Source organism: Podarcis gaigeae (genome assembly GCF_964106915.1).
Source record: "Podarcis gaigeae genome assembly, chromosome: 17".
NCBI lineage: Eukaryota > Metazoa > Chordata > Lepidosauria > Squamata > Lacertidae > Podarcis > Podarcis gaigeae.
The window spans coordinates 10,831,760-10,852,554 of NC_139694.1; the positions used below are offsets into that span (position 1 = coordinate 10,831,760).

Here is a 20,795-nt window from a genome sequence, read left to right on the forward strand (position 1 = left end):
TGCAAATGGTTGAGCTTCGCTTAGTGAACCAGTTATCTAATGAGGGGATAGATCTAAAAACCGTGGTCCAGACCGGAGGAAACGTACTGTTGCATGCCACACCAAACTCCAGGGGTTCCAAACTCCAGGGGTTCCAAACACTTATCTGAGGCTCAGTTCCCTTGGAGTGAAGGTCGGCAGAGACTGTGGTGTTTATAGAATAGATTTTTTTATTTACACACATATACACTTTTTTTTGGGGGGGGGACGGACGCGGTTGGTGCTGTGGGTTAAACCACAGAGCCTAGGACTTGCTGATCAGAAGGTGAGCGGTTTGAATCCCCGCGACAGGGTGAGCTCCCGTTGCTCGATCCCAGCTCCTGCCAACCTAGTAGTTTGAAAGCAAGTCAAAGTACAAGTAGATAAATAGATACTGCTCCAGCGGGAAGATAAACGGTGTTTCCGTGCGCTGCTCTGGTTCGCCAGAAGCGGCTTAGTCATGCTGGCCACATGACCCAGAAGCTGTACGCCAGCTCCCTCGGCCAATAAAGCGAGATGAGCGCCGCAACCCCAGAGTCGGCCACGACTGGACCTAATGGTCAGGTGTCCCTTTACCTTTACCTTTACACTTTTTTTAGTTTTGGGCAAAAATTGCAAATAAATTGGACATTTTTGAGCTATTTCTGAGGCAAAAAGGACACTGTCGACATTGGCTGCCATATGTCTGGGTTTTCCCTGACATTTTGCTGTTTTTCGCCTATACACTGCTTGCAGCTGCAGTATTCCGGATATGTCTGGGAAATTCCGGATGTATGGCAACCGGAGGGGAATCACAGCATTAGCCTGCCCACAGATCTTGCTTCCCGTTAGGTTTTCAGGAGAGCTCAAAGATCCAGCACAGAGCAAACACAAGCTGCTTTCAGCTCACTCTCACACAACTCTGGCTGTTGTTCTCCTACATAGCAGCTAGGTAAGGCCGGTGGAGGAAAGGCCTACCTGTTAGTTCTATGGCATAGAGCAACTTCTTTGGATATGCTAAAGCACGGTACTTAGCTAACCCAGCCAAAGCCATTCCCTTGGCAAAGGATCTGGTCTGGCAAAGCTTCCTCTTGTGCATTCTACCCTCATAGATACAGGATCCCACCCTGGTTTTTCCTTGGGGTTCTTTTGGGTTTTCCCATAAACTACAGAAAGTTCACCTTGTATAAGAACAGCAAAGTATTGATGCCCTTGGTGCTAGTCTTCCATACTTTTAATAGGGCATGGTTTTAATACAAGTAAGTGACTTAGCAGGCAAATGAACCTCTCACAGCTCAGCATACGTTCAGTGTAATCTTTGTGGCAGGTGCTATTTCATTACCTCAGGTTAATAGAGCTTTTAATTAACGCTGAAACACTTTCCCAGCTATAATCTTTTTAAATGTTAAAGTATTAGCAAAATATGTCAAGGTGTTATTAATGCTATAATGCTAATTATAAAAATGATGTAAGGCATTTTTAATAAGTTTTAATACCATTTTTCCACTCAACAATTAGTTGTTTCTTTGTTATTGTTTTTTTTTAAAAAACACCTAGCAGCATTGCCTTAAATCACCTTGCTAAAGTGTCAATAATCAGAAAAGTTGGTTGTTTTTGGTTTTTTAAAAAAGTTATAGTGTAATAACACATAGCACTCTTAAGGTATTCACTTCAGGATCATATCACTCTACCCTGTATAGGTGGGGGCTGGAGCAGTCAGAGTCCAAAAGGTTATAGGGCTGCTTAGTGAAGGCAGTGGGGGGGGGGATATCCACTTGGTGGCAGTGCTGACATTAACAAGGAGGGGGGGGGGTTGGTTTATCTACTTGGTTTGCCTCCCTTACCTCTCATGGTAGAGGCTACAGTCTGTGCTGTCATGCCATGAAAATTGTTTCGTTTTCGTTTTGTTTTTAAAATGGAACCCCCCCAAAAGTGGAAAGATTTTCTTATTTTTTTTCCTAATTCAGCCCTCCTCACATCTTCTCACACGTGTATCAATAGTACTTTTGAAATTAGTTGGTATTATAATTCCAGTGGTACTTCGTGTTCAGCTACTGTAGCCAGATATCAGGAGGTGAGGTGAGCCAGCCTATTTGTTTTGTTGCTTCCCGCCATCAAGACGCTGCTCCTTCTGACCATAGCCCTGTGTTACTAACATCCTTGTATAACATACTAGTTGCACTGGGAGCTGGTAAGGTTTCACAATCTCATTATGGATCCTTACCATTACTGATTCTTGTAGTAGCCCAGTTGTGAACTGATCGACTAACCTTTCCTATATGCTATAACAAAAGTAACCTTCCTTGTTTCTTTCCTTCATCTCAGTTAATAGATCGCTGGATCAAACAATGCCAGGAACTAGATATTCCTATTAGTCCTGATTTCAGTCTCATAAATATATTGGGAGATCCTTATGAAATTCGACAATGGAACACTGATGGATTGCCACGGGACTATGTTTCCACTGAGAATGGCATTCTCGTTACACGGGGGCGACGCTGGCCACTCATGATTGACCCTCAAGATCAAGTAAGTACTCACTTTAGAAATGCTATGTTTTGTTTCAATCAGATATCCACAATGGTCATATTCTGTATTATTGAAATGGATAAAAAAGCTTTACAGAGAATAATTAAAATTACCCAGAATGTTATTGGGCTCCAACTACCAACCCTGGATGAGATCTTCACGTCTCGCAGCTTGAAGAAGTCACACAATATCCTGAGAGATCCCACCCATCCTGCTCACAACCTCTTTGAACTGTTGCCTTCGGGCAGAAGATACAGGACAATGAAAACACGAACCACACGCCTTCTGAATAGTTTCTATCCAAGAGCTCTGATTGCACTAAATAATGATCTCAGGGCCAGTTGTAAGAAATAGCAAGCAGTGAGCAGTAAGGAATGAGATAGGTTTTAGGTTATGCTATGCTTCTAATAGGTTATGTTATATTCTGGATTATGTTATGTTCTAATAGATTATGTCTGAATAGGATGAGAGTGTTGGAGATACGTGCGAATGTGTATGTGAATCCGGTCTCGGGTGTTTGATTTTCGTTGTTGTGTATACTGTGTATATACGGACAATGACAATAAATTTATCAAATCAAATCAAATCAAATCAAATCAAATTGCATAATGATATTTTTTGGGAAATGCTAAAGATCATAATTACATTATCCTCTCCAGCCTGTTATTTCTTCAAAGGAGCCTTCCCATGCCTGCTGCATTATTTCCCTTTCCAGTCCCATTTCCCCTCCTAGAGGAGGATATTGTTATAGCAGTGATAGAGTAAATTGGGGTTGAATGCAGAAACGAATCCAGGGATCTGCTCACAGCATGCTGTATCTAACTTGATTCTGCTTGCAAGAACTCAGGATGGTTGAGTATTAGTATTATTACCGTATTTTTCGCTCTATAGGACGCATACTGGACCATAGGAGGGGGGAGAACAGGAAAAAAATAATTCTCCCCCTCTCTGCTCAGCACCCCTTCAGCGAAGCGGCAGGAGAAATGGAGCCCCATCCATTTCTCCACCCGCTTCGCTGAAGGGGCGCTGTGCAGAGAGGGAAAACTGTGCAGCACCTCTCCAGCGAAGCGAAGTCTGGAGAGCAAGAGGGATCGGTGTGCAACGCCCCCTCTCACTCTCCAGGCTTCAGGCGGCTATCCGCAAGCCTTCGGAGCGCAGCGGGAACTCCTGCGCTCCAAAGGCTTGCAGATAGCTGCCTGAAGTCCCTGGAGCACAGCAGGAGTTCCCTGCGCTCCGGGGGCTTCAGGCGGCTTCAGCGAAAGCAACGCGAAGCCTCTGGAGCACAGGGGGAGCTCTCCCTCTGCTCTTCGGAGGCTTCGCGTTGCTATCGCTGAAGCCAAGGAGCCTGCATTCGCTCCATAGGACACACACACATTTCCCCTTCATTTTTGGAGTGGGAAAAGTGCATCCTATAGAGCGAAAAATACATTAATCACCTTATACACAGTCATCTTAAGGCAATGTACAATTTTTAAAAAGGAAAAGCCAGTTAAGAGCACAAAAACCAATCCTATTTTAAATTCTCACTCCAGCTCTAATTGTCATACCAAAAAGAGGACAATTTTTGGTCTTCTGGTTCTACTCCACTCCAAGAAGGATGGGAAGAATTAGACAGAGCTGTGAAATTTGCATTGTCCATTCAAGGGTTGATTATTGGGGGACAACATCTTAATTCCTTATTTACCATCATAATGAAAATATCTTTTAATACACAGGCAAACCGCTGGATAAGAAATAAAGAAGCAAATGATGGCTTAAAGATAATTAAGCTTACTGACGCTGGTTTCCTGCGTACCCTGGAGAATGCTATTCGTCTAGGGTCACCTGTTCTTCTAGAAGAGGTTTGGATCTTTTTGCATTAAGCTATAATAATCTTTCATTTCTGGTTCTTTTGTTTATAACTGTTCAACATGATCCACTGGCTCTGACCAGGTACATCCTTCTCGACTTCTACAAGAAGCAAAGCATTTAGTACACGGGTGTCAAACACAAGGCCCGCGGGCCGAATCCGGCCCGCCAGACCTCTTCATGTGGCCCGTGTAGCTGCCGTTCTCGCTGCTGTTCTCGCCCATCCAGTGCACCATCGCCTGGTTGTGCGCTGCGTCGCCTTTCAGCACAAAGGAGGTGGTGAGCAGAGAGGCCGCCTCCGGAGGTCCCCCGCCGGCGCGACCCCACAGACCGCCCACCTTGTCCCGTGGGCTGCCGCGTCTCTGGCGGCTGCTCCGGTCCGGCGGGCACGCCGCTCAGGAGGCACCCAGCGCAAGCAGCAGCAGCAGCAAGCGGAACGGAGCTGCCCGGCCGGACGCTCCTCCGCGCGCCCCGGCAGCCACTGCTGGCGCCATGCTCGGCCTCCGCTGCGCCGTGGGGCAGGGATGTGAGTCTGACAGGCGAGGCGCGGAGGTGGAGGACGGGAGGGAGGGAGCTGAGATGGAGGCGGGAGCGCGGCATGGGAAACAACGTGCCAGCAGGGCTTCCACGCCCAGGCGAGGCGCAGCACCGCCCTCTGCCAGCGGGCCCCACCGAGCCCCGGAGCCCGCCCGGCCGCCTTCCCCAATGTCTGCTGGCAGCAAGGCTGCAGCGGGCGCGCCGGAGCAAGTGGATGGGAGCCTGGCACCTGGGCAAGCGAACGTCCCCCTCAGCCTCGGCTTGCCACGGAGGGCAAGGGGAGGCGGCTGCCTCAGGCAGCAGGATCCACAGGGGCAGCTCAGCCCGTCGTGGAAATGTGCTTCCTCCACCAGCGCCAGATTTGGGGCCGTGTGGGCGCCTCACCCGCCCAGAGCCAAGGGAGCACAAAATAATGATAACGATGCCTATTTTTTCTATTGGGGGGCACCAAATTTTGTCCTCACTCAGAGTGGGTGCCATATTACCAAAGTCCGCCCCCGCCCCCCCTCAATGGGATTTGAAAAGCAGAGGGAGGAGCAAGCAGCATTGGCCCCCGTCAGAAACATCTCCCCCCCGCCAGCGCCTGGCACAGGGAGGAGGCAGCAACAGGCAGAGAAGGAAGAGAAGGCGCAGACAAGCCCCAGCCACAAGACGCAGTCCGGTAAAGGTGCCCTCAGACTGGGCCTGCACAATGTTATGAGACATCACCACAGGGGCAGACTGTAGTAATCTTTCATAACAGGGGTGTCAGCCTGAATAAAATATTGAGGGGGGGCAGGTAGGCCCCACCTCACATCACCACCACCACCACCATCATCATAATTTGTTACTGGTCAAAGACCATCACATAATTTATCACATGCCACACACACCCCATTTAAATTTCAAAGCCCATCAACTTCGGGGGTCTCAGTCTGCTCAAATATTTTAGGCCGATACAACCGGCCCTTTGAGGGTGACCAAACTGCTGATGCGGCCCCCGATGAATTTGAGTTTGACACCCCTGATTTAGTACATACAGTGTACCAAGTATTCAGTCATTTGGAGGATAGTTGCAAAAATTCTGAAATTGGGAATATTTTTCTAGCTTTGCATGAACAAAGGAAGGAGAAAAAGAGAGACTATCACACAAGAAGGTAGTTTCTTGGTACATTCTTTCTACAGAGGAAGAAGTGGATTTAAAGAGGCAGTCACGAAGGATAGGAAATGAGAGGTTTATTCATTGTATGTATCTTTCTCAAATCAAAAACAAAGGAGAGAGTTAAAACCAGGATATCTCAGTCTTCATGCGGTTTGTTATTATATCATGAAAAACTATTGTATCATGCAAAACTCACTATGACCTTGACCTACAGAAAATTAGTCATGCTTACGTCCTGTTGAAATCAATAGCATAATTTGATTGTGACTAACATGATCTGTAGTGAAGTCAGTATTGTTTAGACAATAAATCCATTTATTCATGTACCTTCAGTTGTGGTTATGATTGTTGTGTATTTTTCTAATAAGCAGGTGTGGTTTAGGAAAGCTAGGATGTTTCTCTGTTCATGACTTTGAGAGAAACTAATTTTATTTATTTCTTATATTTATATCATGCTTCATCAGTCCAAATTCATGAAGTGGTTTTACAAAATGCAATGTTTAAAGAACAACTGTAATTTGAAACATATATTGCCATTCATGCTGGGAAGTAATAGTATAGCTGTCTATATTATAGATGTCTGAGAAGGATTTCTTGTTTGGCATTGCAAATACTTCCTTTAACAATGAGTTCTCTGTGCATTGATTTATTTCATTAGCTGTCGCAAAATGCAAGGCTTAATTGTCAGAAAACTGAAATTAATGCAGAAATAACTAGAGCGATTTCCCACAGTTATTGTCTTCCTTTGCCGTCCCTGATGATTGGTTACCACTTTTTATGATGCTCCATTTTAGACTTTTTATTTTGTGTTATGTATTATGTACTTTACCGTCACCTTTCACTGCGTAGTTGCTTAATAAATCTGAAAATGTCCAGGCAAAATGTTCTGGTGTGGATTCTGAGTCCCGTTTAACCTCCAAGCTGAGAACATTCAGAGGCTTTATTGTTCAGTCAGTTGTTGACGTAATAATAATACTTAATTTATTGACTTTTCAGAGCACTTCATTTAGATCATTTTAGCAAACCTTTGCAGCAGCTTAGGTGTGGGGGAGAAATTCAATTTTGCTGGCATTATATTGAGAAGCTGCCTCATCATACAAGCTTCTTAAATCAATACGTGAACCAAACCCATAATTACCCATTGAAATTTGCACTTTTCCAAATTTGTAGCCTTGCAAGTCAAATTTGTAGCGAAGGCCTCCTGCCCAACAATGTATAGAAAGATGCCTTGTGTCAAGGCCAAATGCTTGCAAAATCTTTATTAGTCAAGACAGCATACAAAAATGTGTATTCAGGAGAAATTTGTACTAAAGCATCATATTTTCATGAGGAAAATAGCAAGTTTCTGTGGAGATGTGGGGGACCTGAATTTAAAATGGAAAAAAAAATGCAAAACTGAAATTGACAATCTGAAATTGTCCATCCTCTCAACAGCTGTATATGGTAGGCAGGATACTTATCCGCATATTGCAGTAGAGTGAGATGGTGGCTTACTGAAGGCCACATAGGCAGCTGGTAACTGAAGTATGATGTGAGATGGGTGCTTTCCAAGTATCTCATTTAATGCTCTTTGTCACTGCAACCACTGCATGGCAGAGATAGTTTACATATATTCTGGAGGCCATTTTTACTACCGAGTTATTGTCAGGGAGCAGATGGGCTGCAACCAGGAACCTTCTGGTGTGTGTACAACTGCCCAATGTAACAAGCCACCTCCTCTCTGGCTCTTGGCTTGGTCCCTTGGCTCTGATTCCCTGGCATAATTCCCAGCAAACCTCTGACAGCTGCCTGCCCTGACGGATATTAAGTAGCGCTGACATATCAATTGCATTCCTTCCTACCCATGGTTTTTGTAAAGAAGCAGTGCTAAGTGGCCAAAGTCAGGTGTTGCTAATAGCAGGATTTGTGCAATCGTTAGCTTTGCTCACTTGTTAAATTCTGAAGACTTACAAGGCTAGATCCAGCAGTGCCTTCCCTATGGGAGGTGTCTTCCATTCATAGAGCTGCTTTCACAACTTGTGCTAGTTTGTGGGTAGAAAAGCGTTCTTTCACTTACACAGATGTGAAAAGGGCTGATACTTATGGTTCTGTACAAATCCTAGCACTAGTATTGAGGGAACAAGAAGCTACAGTCGCACCTTGGATCCCGAACGCCTTGCAAGTCGAACGTTTTGGTTCCCGAACACCGCAAACCTGGAAGTGAGTGTTCTGGTTTGCGAAAGTTCTTTGAAACCCGAACGTCTGACGCAACTTATGCTGCTTTTGATTGGCTGCAGGAGCTTCCTGCAGCCAATCAGAAGCCGCACCTTGGTTTCTGAACATTTTGGAAGTCAAACGGATTCCGTTTGACTTCCGAGGTACCACTGTATTTTCTTCCCGCTCACGCTGCTTCAGATCTAACCCATAAGCTAATTTGTACCAAAAAACTAAAGATCCGTATCAAATGATATTCAATGGGGGGGTGGAGGGAGGGAGTAAAGAACCGCAAGAAAATAAGACTCCTGTAACACAGAAGCATAAGTGTGTGCTTTAACTCTGAAATGTTTTTGCTAAGCATAATGCATAAAAAGAAACTCATCTCTTTCCCTCGTTTTAATAGCTTAGAGAGACACTTGACCCTGCTCTGGAACCAATTCTTTTGAAGCAGACTTTCGTTGCTGGCGGAAGACTTCTCATTCGCCTCGGAGATTCCGATATAGATTATGACAAAAACTTCAGGTTCTACATGACAACAAAAATGCCAAATCCACACTACTTGCCTGAGGTATAAAAGTAGCTAGACAAGTCATAGCTAAGAGGGTTTTTAAAATATATATATATATTACTTTTCATCTTTCCAAAATTGTATTAGGTATAACTTGTGTATTTTCTCTGCATTTTTAAGTACCACTTTTTCCTTGTTTGATGGGAAATTTCTATATTGTTGAAATATATCGCCCTTCTTCAAATGGTCCCCCACATGCCAGTCTAATCATATGGGGGGTAGGGGTCTATTTGTGGCCCCCTCTTGCATCACCATTGCTTACCTGCCCTTCACATATAGTTAGGTAAAGGTAAAGGGACTCCTGACCATTTGGTCTAGTCGTGACCGACTCTGGGGTTGCGGCGCTCATCTCGCTTTATTGGCCGAGGGAGCCGGCATACAGATTCCAGGTCATGTGGCCAGCATGACTAAGCCGCTTCTGGCGAACCAGAGCAGTGCACAGAAATGCTGTTTACCTTCCTACTGGAGCAGTACCTATTTATCTACTTGCACTTTGACGTGCTTTCGAACTGCTAGGTTGGCAGGAGCAGGGACCGAGCAATGGGAGCTCACCCCGTTGCGGGGATTTGAACCGCCAACCTTCTGATCGGCAAGTCCTAAGCTCTGTGGTTTAACCCACAGCTCCACCCGCATTCCATACATATAGTTACACTACAAGAAAGTAACTGTATGTTACAAGTGACATGGTGGGACTAGTGAAAACGGTACTTCATGTTTTCCTCGTCCTCTATGATTTATAGCAATGCTTACCTGTGTTGTGACATCATCATGTACATTTCCGTAGGAGCCAACTCCTAGGGCTGAGGTCCCTTCAGCCCCCCCCCCAATAAGTTATTTGAGGGGGCCAGATCCTCCCCCCCGCTCCAGTTGTTGGTTGTTGCCATTCAAATGGTGTATGTTTGCCATGACTTGGGATTGATTCTGCAGGGTGGAGATAACCAGGGGTGCCCCCAACATTTTATTCAAGTTTGCATCCCTGTACATTTCACAGTCCCTGCCAGTGGCAGCAACGATTTGTATTGGGCAGAGAAATGCACAAGGCAATTGGATCACAATGCGGGATTGTTAAAAGCAAAGAAGAGACATTGACATGGGACTATTGTTTTTAATGACATCCTCATGCTACTGTAATGTGATTTGACTGTGACTTGAGATGTCTTGTTTAACTTAATACTGCACTTTAAGGCAGTATTTATTAAATGTTTCACAGCTCCATTGTGAGACAAAGGAATCAATTCCAGCTCATGGTTGCTCTATGACTTTTGGGAAGTAATGAGCAAAATAACTGCAGCTGAAACTAGTATGAACTTTGCCAGTACTCCTGAATGTCAAGCTCCATCAAGTTACATTAGCTTGGTTGGTTTGGCAATGAGTTGAGGAACATGAGCAGTTTTTAACCCCATTGCTCTATGTGATCCAGGTGTATTTTAAAGCATTTGCAATCCCAGTCTTCCATATATGTATGTATATCTCTTTCAAATGCCTTTTTCATGTTTTCATTTTTCATTAGGGTTAGTGTCAGTTTACTGAAAAATAAGCCATTTTGCAATGTAGAAAATACAGCTTTTATAGTAGCAATTCTGTGCAGAGTTATTTGGGAATAAGTTCCATTTAATTCAGTGGGACTTACTGCTCAGAAAACAAGGTTGCATTTTCATGTCTGTTATCTACAATTGTATTAAACCCATTCCCCTAAATTGGAGATACAGACCAGGCATATAAAATATAAATCCATCTACCTATAATTATTTTTTTATTTGGAGGACTATATAATTCAGCTGCCTTTGATGGCCTATAGCTCATAATAGCTTATGCTTTAATGAAAACAATACATTTGGTACTTTAGCCACCTTTCTCCTGTGCTTCTCTTACAGGTGTGTATCAAAGTAACAATTATCAATTTCACTGTTACCAGATCTGGCCTGGAAGATCAACTGCTAAGGTATTGTGGTTATTGTTTTTAATTCAGTCTACACCACTTTCTAATTAAAAGGTGTACATTAACCCCCCTCAACATGGGAGGCTGATAGGAGCTGGAGGGTGCCTGGCTGAGGAAGGTTGGTGTACACCAGGTATGTCCAACAGGGTAGATCCCCGTGCAGTTTTGGTAGATTGTGGTCGATCTCTGGCTCCCTTTCCTTAGGGTCGCTAAAACTGACTCCTGTCATGCCCCTTGCTTCACCCTCCATTGTTGTTTGATCTCTGGAAGGGAAGACGGAGCTTTCTCTGTGCTGCTGTTTTCACCCATAGCGATTTTTTTGTGAGTGACTTTACCCCTTTGTTCCTTGCCTTTACCCCCCCCCCCATGGAAGTTCCTCCCCAAAAAGGCTTTTTTTTTTACCCGTAAAACAACTTTGAGCTGAACCCCTAAAAAGGGGGGTTCACTGCCAGTTTTTAATTCTGAAAGTAGATCGCAGTCTCTTGAGAGTTGGCCACCCCTGGTCTACATCATGTTTCTGGCCCCTTCATATTGTATTATGTAATATGCATAGCATGAATTATAATACAGGAAAAAATAGAGCTTACAAATTTTCTAATATTTGTACAGGGCTTTGTGAAAAAAGTCTGTGTAAAATTTCGTGAGATCATTAAAAACGATGGTCAAGTTCTTGCAATTTTATTATATATTTATATTATTTTCGTTATTTATACATTATACATTTCACAAGATGCCAGGATTTATATTATTTATATATTTTAACTTTTGTTTTAGTGATGTCGTGCGACTGGAAAGGCCTGAACTAGAGGAACAAAGAACCCAGCTCATTGTCCGAATAAATGCTGATAAGAATCAACTGAAAGCCATTGAAGACAAAATTCTAAAAATGCTTTTTACATCAGAAGGGAATATTCTGGACAAGGAAGAGCTCATCAACACACTTCAAGAATCGAAGGTGGGTGACATTTTTAAAAAGGAACAACATATATAGGATTGTGTGGAATATCACCAAGGGAAATTATTTTAAAATGTTTACATTCTGCTCTTGAGCATTAAGTAAACAATGAAATATACAGGATGGGATACTCTAATCTAATGCTAGTGGCACTGCACTAATTAGAAATCTGTATATTGTGTCTAGCACCTATAGGAATATTATGATAGTTGCAGCACATACAGGCAGATACAGCAGAGTTGTTGTTTTTTAAATCATAATCCCAAGAATATCACATTTTACTCTCCACATATCTCTACAATCTTTTACCATTTGATGCAGTTAGCCTCAGTTTCCTATTTGAAATCAAGCAAAAAAACAACTAAGCCCTTTTCCATCAGTCTGTTAGGTCAGCATGACAAAATTAGAACGCTTCTATTTTCAAGGTTGCAACATCTCCACCCGCAAGGTCCCCCATCACTTAAAATACCAGCTTCCAGTTTTGCTGTAGGAGGAACGGAAATACATAACATGCCCCTCCATTAGTTATTTCACTCATTTCCACTTGGAATCTGAGTTTCAGAATTTTCAGCATCAGAGATGTTCCTTATAATATTGCATGGCTCTTACTGAAAATATTGCAGGGCCACCTTGAAACAAAAATGATGAATGAGTTATACTTACAACAACAATTCTGCAAACTAAATTTCTTTCCAAGATTGGGTCATAATCTTCTGTGCATCTCGGTAATATAACAAATACAAAAAAATGCTAATCTGTGAAAAACCACATATGTTCTATAATTTATGATCCAGGTTTTCGGTCTTTATATCCTTTGAAGGCCTTTATATTTTTCCGGAATGGGTCGCCGTAAAGATTCACCATGAAAGATGGTGTATCATAGTGGCTAAAAGACTGAGTTATGAATCAGGAAGTCTCTAGTCTGGATCTTCCATCTTCCATAAATCACTAGTTGATGTTAGGTAAATTAATCTCCCTCAACCTTAGTCCCAATTCTAGGCAATAGCCAATGTTAGTCATACATTCATTGCTTCCAGCGGGTCTGCTTTGAGTGTGATTTAGTAGGATGATACCTATTTGCAATAGGATAATACTGATCTGCTTTATATCATTTTTGTAAGAACTACAGCTAGATAATGCTTGCAAAATTATTTTGAGTACTGTACTTGAAAGTGTTTTGATGATGATGATGATGATGATTGATTAATGTGTTCTCAAATATGATATTTTTTTTTCATTCTGAGTAATTTATTCCACATATTTGAGGTACTCAGTTTCTTATGTGTGTTCAACATGCTACTTTGAAATCTATGTTGTTAGATTACATCCGGTGCTATCAAAGTGAGGCTTGTGGAAGCAGAAACGACAGAAGAAAAAATCAATGCAGCCCGTGAAAAATATCGCCCTGTCGCTACCCGGGGATCAGTCATGTATTTTGTGATTGCAAGTTTGTCAGAGATTGATCCAATGTATCAATTTTCCTTAAAGTATTTCAAACAGGTTTGGACTTTCCTCTCTTTTGAGCAGTTTCACATTTGCAATTCAATTCGTGGGATGATCAGGGGCGGAGGAAGAGGGTGCGGTGGGAGTGGGCCGCTCCGAATGTCACCACTGAGGGGGGTGACAAAATGCCGGGCGGCACTCACCGCACAGTCTACAGGGTGCCTGAGCCAAGCATCTCTCCTGGGAGTGACGCAGCGGCTTGGGCACCCGCATGCTCCGCACTGCCCCAAACGGTCCGCCCACCGCCTCCCGCTCAGCTGTAGGGCAGCTGAGTGGGAGGAAGCAGACAGACTCCTTCGAGGCCCCACAGAGTGTCCTGCCCCGGCTGGCCCCACCCCTGGGTGCAGGGCATGCACACCGCCCCAGGTGCCCAATCGGCTTGCTCCACCACTGGAGATGATGGGACCAATGGTGTGGGTGGGTTTCTCACCACATGACAGCAGGCAGGAGCAAAGAATTGTAGGAGGCATTCTCCATATAGCAAATAGCCATATGTTTCTAAGGCTCCAGCTGCAAGACTCCACCTAACTGCAAACCTCTGAAATTAGTATCTAGGATTCAAAGAGCTACTTTAGATGTTCCCAAAGGATTATTCGTGTCTAGTCTTTTATGAGCTTTAGTAACAAGCACACCCAACATTATATTTCTTGGATTTCCCTTGCAGCTATTTAACACCACTATTGAAACATCTGAAAAAAACTATGTTCTGGAAGAGCGACTTGCTATACTCCTTTCTCAGACACTCTATGCAACTTATACCAATGTTTCCCGAGGCCTTTTTGAACAGCACAAACTAATCTATAGCTTTATGCTGTGTATTGAGATCATGCGACAGAAAGAAGAACTTACAGACCTTGAATGGAACTTCTTCCTCCGTGGAGCCGCTGGTTTAGATAAGGTATATTTAGGAAGACTTTTTAATATATATTTAATGAAGTTTTAAATTTCTGGATCCTTTTCATGATTGTGTGGCTCAACTTCTCATTAGAACCCAAAAAGTAAATAGGTGCAAGGGCTGCTGTACAACCAGTGAGATTAGAGGTACAACAATTCAGGATACGGCTGCTGTGCTGTGCAATGTGTTACATGAGTGAGATGTGAATGACAAAGGGAGGACGTGGAGGATTAGGGACCCCTCTTGTCAGCCAATATTGGCTCTCAAAGCACTTTGGTAATTTATTTATCTGTTGTTAATATTTCTATACAAAAAAATAATAATTTCCTGGACAGTTTACAAGTAAAAAGCTTAAAACACAAAAATAGCTCTAGGACAGCAGATCTAAAAAAATACTTTAAAATATTTGAAATTTAAAAGCCACAAGGGGTTAAATCTCACATGACACCAAAAAAAATACAATAAGCATGTCTGGGGAGGGTGTCCCATAACCAACACTGAAAAGGCAGCCTATCGAAAAAGGCAGCCTATCCAGGAGAATACCACTGAATATCACTGATGTCAAAAACCACTGAGATGTCCAAGAAAATTAACAGGATCAAATGCCCCCTATTCCTTTCAGTCAGAGTCAACCCAGAGGGCAATCAAAACAGTTTCCATTCCAGAACCAGGCCTGAAGCCTAATTAGAATAGATGTAGACAATCAGTTTCATCATAGAATGTTTGCGGTTGGACAATGACCACATTCTCGAGCCACTTGCCCATAAAGGGATTGTTGTCTCCTATAATTTACATCTTCCAGGTCCAGGCTAGATTTCTCCCTGAGTGACCTAAGAGTGATCTTTATAGGATGCTGATACAACTCTTTATGTCCAAGAGGAATGTCTAACTTCCTAGACCCAACCAGACTTCCTCTCCCTTTTAGATGTAATTGACTTTGAAGGTGGCTGACTGAACTTCACCAAGCCTGTTTTCTGTATCCTCACTTTCAACCACCAAATGTGGTCCCATAAAACTAGACCAGTCAATGCTCTGGGTGCAGCTAGTCATGGAACTGCATAAGCTGGGGGACTCCCGGCCATGTGAGCAACTTTATCTTCAGAGTGTTTTGATAAACTCATCACAGAAGGCTACATATCACTGCTTATTCCAGAGTGCAACAGACTGAAAACATGAATATATAGGACTGTGTACAGCCCTCCCAGTTTTGCACTGTAGCCCCAATCCATAGCCCATGGATTGGGTTGATCCACCTGTGCCACCCATGCCTTGCCATGGATTTGGAGACAGGGCTAAGGTGGGAGGGAGTGGGAAAAGTAGAAGATGCTGGGTCTTCTTCTCCTCCCTGCTGACCATGGGCAGGCAGGTTCGATCCTGAGGGGCGCTGCTCCTTTGCAAGCAGTTCCTCTGCATGCATGATAGCCACTTGTGATGGAGCCACAACTTGGGTCCTCTCTGCTTACCAGCTTGTAAGCAGGAGCATTTAGTCATGTTTAGTCAGGAGGCGGAAAGAATGAGAGGCCAGGCAGGAAGAGGGAGAGGTTGGTGGGAAAGGCATCAACTCACCTGCATCCCTATGTTCTTTAATGAAGATGCAGCTGCAGGTAGGTCCTTTTTGCGTTCCAGGGCTGTCTCAGCCTGATGTGACCAACATCCAGATTCTTCCAAATCAGCCAGGTTTGGTTTGGGGAATTATCCAAATCTGGTGCACAGCCCCAGCATACATGTACATACATATATATGATGTAATTCTGCAAATGTCGGTTTGATTTCTTTTTATTGTGCTTGTTATTTTTTAATAACCAGCTTGTTATTTTTATTTTTTTATAACCGACATCGTTATCTCCATTTGTATCCCAGCTTTTCTCCAAGACACTCAAGGCAGTGTATGCTATTGTTAATGTTTATTTAACACTAATAAAATGGCCTAGATTAGAAAGGCAATGTTACTGAATACTATAATTATGTTTTTTTAAAAACGCATACTTTTGATACACAATTTCTAATCATATTCATTTGAAAATAAGTTCTTCATAATTTCAAGTGGGCATGTTTTAGGTTACAGCACTTGTTCCATGATGATCAAGAGATTTTCTTAAAATCCTGCTGTACTCATATTTGAAATAATAAATTGTCTGACTGCACACTCTACGCAACCTGTCACCACACTACTTGACATAGCTTGTCTTATTTATAATAGGAGCGGACTGAAAAACCTCAGATTCCATGGCTTGAAGATAATACGTGGTTTATGTGCTGTGACTTAGATGAAACACTGCCATGTTTTGCAGGAATTGAAACGGACATACAGACGATGCACATTTTTATTAAATTAGGTAACATGAAAAATATGAAATGGGATTGTAAAGGACTTTTCCTATCATGCATCTAAACATGAGAGAGTTGTATACTTCTATGATACGTTGCCTGCTTTTGAATATTAGTTATTTGTTTTTCTGTTTTTCAATAGATTTTTGTTAGTGTAACTTGAATTTACCTTTTTCTGTTTGATGATGGCTCAGGGGTTGACAAGAGTTATTTGTTATACACATTGTTTTCACACTAGATGGCATCTTAAGTGAATGACATTGCTGTGGGACATATTAAAATATTCCAGTTGACTTGCAGTACAGTATATATATTTAAAACCTATTTCCACACAAAGGAAGTCAAATAGAAGTGTGATTTGTTTCTGGGCTCAATTGGAAGTGCTTGTTTTGACCTTTGAGCCTACAAAAGTGTGTTTAGGTTTGCATTCTGGTTTGGTTAGGTTTTGTTTTAATCTTTGAACTATTTTGTTAATCGCTTTGGGTTGTTTTATAAAGAAAATGACTAATAAGTACAAAAAATAATTATTATTTTTGTAGTAATGCTTTCCAGGTGTGGACTACAGCTCCCATCATCCTTGACTACTGGCCATACTGGGACAGTTTAATAGGGGTTGTAATCCAAAACATGGAGGCCCCACATTGGCTACCCCAGTACTATTGATGTATGTAGTGGTGCAGTTAAATTCTCACCAGAAATTCCATAGAATTTCTAATTATTTAGTTGTAGTCATCTGCCAACTGGTAAAAATGTTGTATGTAAGGTTTATAAAATATTGTATGTAAGATATGCCAATTTTAAATGGAGTTGCATTTTAGTTTAACCAAACACATTCTGTTTCATCCTATCAGTGTTCACAGCAGTATTCTCAATATGCTTCTCTTGTTCAGAAAATTGCAAATTGCTAAGAACTAACCCCTAGTATTTTCAGAACTGTTACATATCTGATAGAGCTATGGCTTCCCCAGTGTTACCTGAATAATGATTTTCTTCTGGGAAAGGGTGAACTAAAGTGGCTTGAAATTATAATACTCTTTTGTAGGACAACTTGAAATTCGTATTAACCCGGAACAGTGGGAAGACTATAAACCTGAAACTCAAACTGAAACTGAAAGCGGTAAAAAAAAAGAAGATAAACCACACGAATCCTGGGACAGTAGGCTGACCATGTTTCAGAAATTAATTGTGGTGAAGTGCTTTATGGAAGAAAAGGTAAGCCGTGTCTATTAACAATTCAAGGCACTGTCTTAGAGGTGCTGCTGCTATGTAGTCAATGTCCCGTCAGAAATGCAGTTTGCAAGAGAGGGGAGAGCTCATCTGCCTCAACAATAAGCAATCATATGGGAAATACGGCCTGTACCTGCCTCCCTCTAGGTGCATGACTAATTGTGGCTGTGACTCTAGAATAGGACATAGAAAGCTGCCTTATACAGAGTCCATCTATTGGTCCATCTAGCTCAGTATTATCAACACTCGCTGGGCAATAGCTCTCCAGGGTTTCAGGCTGAATTATTTCCCAGCCCTACCTGGTGATGCCAAAAATCAAAGATGGGGAAATTTTGCACTGAAGGCATGCACCTTACCACTGAGCTATGGCAAGGTAAGGCAAGATTAGGTTTTGACTTACACCAGTCATAACTGTGCCACTGAATTCAGCATGCATATCTCAAAAGCTAGGATGATAATTATCCAACCTTTCTAACTATTAACAGTTAAGATAGGCAGACTGGGAGAGTCCCATGGTCACCATGAAATCCTGAGCATAGATGTTGCAGTTACCCAAGACCACATTCCTAGTTTCCTCCAACACAACACTGGCAACAACCTCAGCCAGGGAGACCAGTGGGAAGCATATAATGGTTGCTATAGATCAGGGGTCGGTAAGGTTTACCTCGCCTGGGCTGGTTCACTCCAGCAGAGATCCCTCTGTGGGCCAGATTGCGCACGCATCTGAGCATGCGCGCCCACGCAATTTCCTGCACCATGGAAGTGAGTCCCCATGCTGCACTGCGCTGGTTTAGCACAGTGTGTGGGGACTTGCTGAGCAGGTGACTTGGTTCGGGGGCCGGTTAAACGACCCCAGTGGGCCACTTGTGGCCCATGGGCCTTAGATTCTAACAGTTGGTTCTTTTCAGTGTTCCAGAGTTCACTACATGCAGTACCTGAAAACAATTTCTGTACTGTAAAATACAAACACAGGCCTTTTCAGATTAGCTAGGCAAGAGGTTTTCAGCCTTTTTGAGTCCATGGCTCCCTTGACCAGCTACATTCTTTTTGTAGCTCCCCTTTGGGGAAGTGCACTGTACTCCTCAAAAGCCCAGTTATGTTATCCCTTGCCTGCAGAGCCAGCAGCCCCCACCCCTTTTCAAACATCCTCCCTTGTGCAGTGTTCCCTCAGCCCTCTCTCCTATCCTTGGGAGTCCTCTGGGCACCACCACCCCTGGCCTCTGAGCTCTCCCCACTGCCCCAAAGAGAGAGGTGCCTCCTCACACTGTCCCATAGGAGCCTGGGAAAAGGCACCATTCACCTGGGGAGCTTGTAGCCAGGGCTGCTGCAACAAACAGCTGTGCAAGCCTTTGGGAGGCAGAGACATGAGAGGGCATCAGAGAAGAGAGGGAAGGAAAGGAAAGGGGGATGGAGGCCAGTGTTGCCTGCAGCACCCCTGATCTTACAAGTTACCCCAGGGTGCCTCTGAGCTAGGCCATAGACTCAAAACAAAGTGGAATCATCAAAATGATATGAAATTATTACTTTCCCTATCACTTGTATGTAACAGAAGCCCTGATACAACATAGTAATGTATTATGCAAAATACTCTTTTTAATGTGTTTGTGGGAGGAGATGGGGGAGAAGGTTTTTTGGTTTGTAGGGAGTGGTCTCTCTTGTTTTATTTTGTATTTTGTGTTTTTATCTTGCATTTTTATGTTGTGAACTGCACTGAGATCTACAGACGAAGGGCGGTATACAATAAAATGAATGAATGAAGTAAATGATATCAGTTCTTTTTTTCATCTCTGCATTTGTAAAACGACTGTTTTAACATTTATAGATTGTTTCTGCACTTACTGAATTTGTAATAGAGAACCTTGGGAAACAGTTCATAGAGAATCCCCCAGTTGATCTGGCAACTCTTTATCAAGATATGTCTCCTTCCACACCACTGGTGTTCATCTTAAGTACAGGCTCTGACCCCATGGGGGCTTTCCAGAGGTTTGCAAAAGAACGGGGATATTCAGAAAGGTATAGATTATATATTTTCATTATATGTACTATTTGATTTCCATATGATGAAACATTTGGGTATGATCTCTCTAAGTTTTATCAATGATTCTGTTGTAATAGATACAAAAATATACATTGTAAAGGATAAGGCAGTTTCTCAAGTAACCTGGTCCTGAGCTGTTTAGGCTAGTACCAAGACCTTAAACTCAGCCTGGTTGCAGCGTATCAGGCAATGTCAATCCTGAAAGCAGAGTGTTATATCCTGGTAGTAATTTGCCTCTACAAACAACCTAGCTACCACTTTCTGCATCAAGGGTAGCCCCACATAGACTGCATTATAGTAATCCAACTGTGGTAATAATAGTAATAGTAATATTTATTTATTTATACATACATACATACATACATACATACCCCGCCCATCTGGCTGGGTTTCCCCAGTCACTCTGGGCGGCTTCCAACAGAATATTAAAATACAATAGCCTATTAAACATTAAAAGCTTCCCTAAACAGGGCTGCCTTCAGATGCCTTCTAAAAGTTTGGTAGTTATTTTTCTCTTTGACATCTGGTGGGAGGGCGTTCCACAGGGCGGGTGCCACTACCGAGAAGGCCCTCTGCCTGGTTTCCTGTAGCTTTGCTTCTCACAGTGAAGGAACCGCCAGAAGGCCCTTGGCTCTGGACCTCAGTGTCCGGGCAGAACGATGGGGGTGGAGATGCTCCTTCAGGTATACTGAGCCGAGGCCGTTTAGGGCTTTAAAAGTCAGCACCAACACTTTGAATTGTGCTCAGAAACGTACTGGTTTGGCTACATCAGTTGTTTTCTCCCACTCAGAAAGTTGGGGAGATGAGGGGATGTGCCACTATTACCAGGACAACCAGGCTGACACTGTCTTTTTACTTGCACTGTTGTGGTCTCATTGCCCCACAGAGCAACAGGGTGCAAATTTCCTTCCCTGAAGTGACTGAAGGGCATACATTGTGGTATTCTTTTGTCATACCTGGGAGCCACAAAAGTCTGCCCTCCCCTCTTGAATCAACAAGGTCTAATGGGATTTTAGAAATAACATGTACACTGCTTTAATCTTAGTCTTGGCCTTCCTCTTTAGGTATCAGAGTTCCCAGTTTTCACATGGTAA

At 43.0% G+C, this 20,795-nt stretch overlaps 1 protein-coding gene across 2 annotated transcripts in view; it reads left to right on the forward strand.

Annotated features, from left to right (window-relative positions):
* The window catches only part of DNAH6 (dynein axonemal heavy chain 6), a 127,789-nt gene that overhangs the window by 73,413 nt on the left and 33,581 nt on the right, over positions 1 to 20,795 (forward strand). For both annotated transcript variants that reach the window (XM_083718044.1, XM_083718045.1), the window contains 10 exons: positions 2,323 to 2,526; positions 4,242 to 4,367; positions 8,652 to 8,816; positions 10,691 to 10,758; positions 11,530 to 11,710; positions 13,031 to 13,210; positions 13,878 to 14,111; positions 16,309 to 16,444; positions 17,479 to 17,648; positions 19,486 to 19,676. In XM_083718044.1, coding sequence (XP_083574170.1) covers positions 2,323 to 2,526; positions 4,242 to 4,367; positions 8,652 to 8,816; positions 10,691 to 10,758; positions 11,530 to 11,710; positions 13,031 to 13,210; positions 13,878 to 14,111; positions 16,309 to 16,444; positions 17,479 to 17,648; positions 19,486 to 19,676 — 1,655 coding nt within the window. The remainder of the gene's footprint in view (positions 1 to 2,322; positions 2,527 to 4,241; positions 4,368 to 8,651; positions 8,817 to 10,690; positions 10,759 to 11,529; positions 11,711 to 13,030; positions 13,211 to 13,877; positions 14,112 to 16,308; positions 16,445 to 17,478; positions 17,649 to 19,485; positions 19,677 to 20,795) is intronic.